The sequence below is a fragment of the Carassius carassius genome, chromosome 4 (genome assembly GCF_963082965.1).
Source record: "Carassius carassius chromosome 4, fCarCar2.1, whole genome shotgun sequence".
Classification (NCBI taxonomy): Eukaryota; Metazoa; Chordata; class Actinopteri; order Cypriniformes; family Cyprinidae; genus Carassius; species Carassius carassius.
This window is the reverse complement of record NC_081758.1, coordinates 6,760,500-6,763,049: the sequence shown is the minus strand read 5'-3', so window position 1 is coordinate 6,763,049 and position 2,550 is coordinate 6,760,500. Positions and strand designations below refer to the sequence as shown.

The 2,550-nt window shown below is 38.9% G+C and overlaps 1 protein-coding gene across 1 annotated transcript; it reads left to right on the top strand.

The window, feature by feature from the left end:
* Positions 1-1,673: 1,673 nt before the first annotated feature.
* Positions 1,674-2,323, top strand: LOC132132007 (mitochondrial fission process protein 1-like). Its single transcript, XM_059544209.1, has 3 exons — positions 1,674-1,680; positions 1,907-2,034; positions 2,087-2,323. Exons 1-3 carry the CDS (start codon positions 1,674-1,676, stop codon positions 2,321-2,323), a joined length of 372 nt encoding a protein of 123 aa, XP_059400192.1.
* Positions 2,324-2,550: the final 227 nt, after the last annotated feature.

The following is a 2,550-nucleotide window of genomic DNA, read 5'->3' as shown; positions in this document are numbered from 1 at the left end:
ACGACTTCAAACCACGGCTCACAACTTTGTAGCATTCCAGGCAAGTCACGCCAAACTGCCTAAGCGCAAGGAATTGTAGCTAGATTATACATTTTTTTGCAACGTCATTGTGTTAAAGTCTATTTCTCACCATTTACCACTTGCATAAACACCGCATCCGTAGACGACCACCGGGACAGAACCACAGGAAACAGATGATTCTTCTGCACAAACTGACTTTGCTGCAGCCTGGAATTGAGCTGCTGGTTTCGTCTGGTCAGAGGAGAACTGGCCCCCCAACTGAGCCTGGTTTCTCCCAAGGTTTTTTCTCCATTCTGTCAACGATTGAGTTTTGGTTCCTTGCCGCTGTTGCCTCTGGCTTGCTTAGTTGGAGACACTTCATTAACAGCAATTTCGTTGACTTGATTGCAAATCATTGCACAGATCCTATTTAAACTGAACTGAGCTGCATGATGACATCAATGAATTCAATGATGACCTGCCTTTCATTGTCAATTTGCATTATTGACACACTGTTTTCCTAATTAATGTTGTTCAGTTGCTTTAACACAATCTCTTTTGTTTAAAGCACTATATAAATAAAGGTGACTTGACTTCTGTGTGTCGCTTAATTCATCCACACAAAGCACTTTCTTATAAAACATAAGAAACAGACATTTCAGACATGTTTATTTTCTCCTATATGCAATAGTTCAGTTACACTGCTCCAGTGTTGTTATATGAGATATCAGCACTTATGAATCGCCTCTCAGTCAAAGGGACCATAACTAACTTGCATACTCAATACAAAAATCTTTTAATAATCTGGATTTGTAAAATTTGCAAGATTTTGTTGTAGTTTTTTCACTCTACTAAGTAAAGGTACCCAAACCAACTTGCAGAAAACATCAACATGCAAACAGCTCATAACAACAAACCCTTCCAGATATTTTGGAAAACCCATTTTGTACAAAAAACCAAGTGTTTATTTCCATTGTTGACTTTTTTAATATGTTCTAGCACATTAGTATTTCACAGTCATGCCTGTTTTAAAGACAAATAGTCTTTTAAATATAATATTAAAAGATTAATGTTCTGGATGAAACTTAAGATACAGTCGGGTTTGGAATTCAGTCTCAATAGTGTTTACATTACATTTTAAAATACATTTGTTTCTTGTTTTTTTTTTTGTTTTTTTTTGTTTTTTTACATCTGTTAGGACACATTTCTTAATAGTTATTTCACATTTTTTCTAAACACTTGCCACTGTTCTAATCAACTTTCAGTTTGACACAACAGTTCATGTCACATTCAAAATGCATTAAAAACACTTTATTTTATCTCAAATCAACTCATTCATCATAATACTAGTGAAGATTTTCACCCATGAAACTGACCTAAAAACTCTTAAGGACAGGCAGAATTACACAATGATTTCCACTGTAAATTTTCTTTATAAAACAATATAAAATGACTTTCTGTACAGTTCAGATTGACTGCAGTAAATGTTTCACGTTTTCATTACAGCAAAACATGATTCCTGTGTTGCCCCTTTTGAATAAATGATAATGAGATTGAAAGACTAACACTGTGTAGGAGTTCATTTATATCTAATGCTTTTGATAATATTTAATTTCATATTTTAGATTAACATTCATATTAACAGTTTTGTAAAGAGCTTATAATCTTGCAACATGTCCAGTAGGTTCATTAAGTGTGGCTGGTGTTTGTGTTGAGTGAAAAAATAGTTTGTGTCATTTAAAGCTGTATTCATTGACTGTATCTTGTGTCAAAGCAATGATAAACGATCCACATTTGATCCACACAGAAGCTGCTGAGTTTTGTCCGTCAGTTCTGTGTGAAATATAAGAGGTTTTGAAGTTTAACAGCATTAATGTAAGTGTGTGTCTGACATGTGCATCGGCAGGTTATGCTAACGAGGTGGGCAAGGCATTTCGCACATTGGTGCCAGTCAGCTCGGTGTGGGCCAGCTACGCCGTGGCCACTGCATACGAGTTTGCTGATGCATTTGACAAAGGCAGGAAAGCAGCTGTGGTGTCATCTTCTTGCTGCTCTTCATGATGGTTCGGCTGGTTTGTGTCTGCAGGCTCACACTGAGGATAATGGAAAGGTGGTGCGGGTGGCCATTGCTGTGGTTGACACGTTCGTCTGCCAGGCTTTGGCTTCAGTGGCCATTCCTGGATTCACAATCAACCGCATTTGTGCCGCGTCGTTCTTCCTGCTGGGAAAAACCACACGCTGGCCACTTCCTGTGCGCAAGTGGACCACATCCGCCATTGGCCTCTCCACCATCCCATTCATCATCACACCTATTGACAGGTGAGAACGTGTGTATGAGAGAGTGTGTAAAGCCCCTTTCACACTGAAAGGGGGTCCCAGAAAATTGCAGGAAAATTGCCAGAGTGCCCTTTGTGTGAACGCAAACAAAAGCCAGAACCAATGCCATAAAGAGTATAGGACCATCTATAGGACCAGCGAATAGTCAACGTCAAGCTTAAAGTGTCGTGGCAGAGCACTGAAGTCGACTAGTTGCTGGTCCTATAGAGGGAG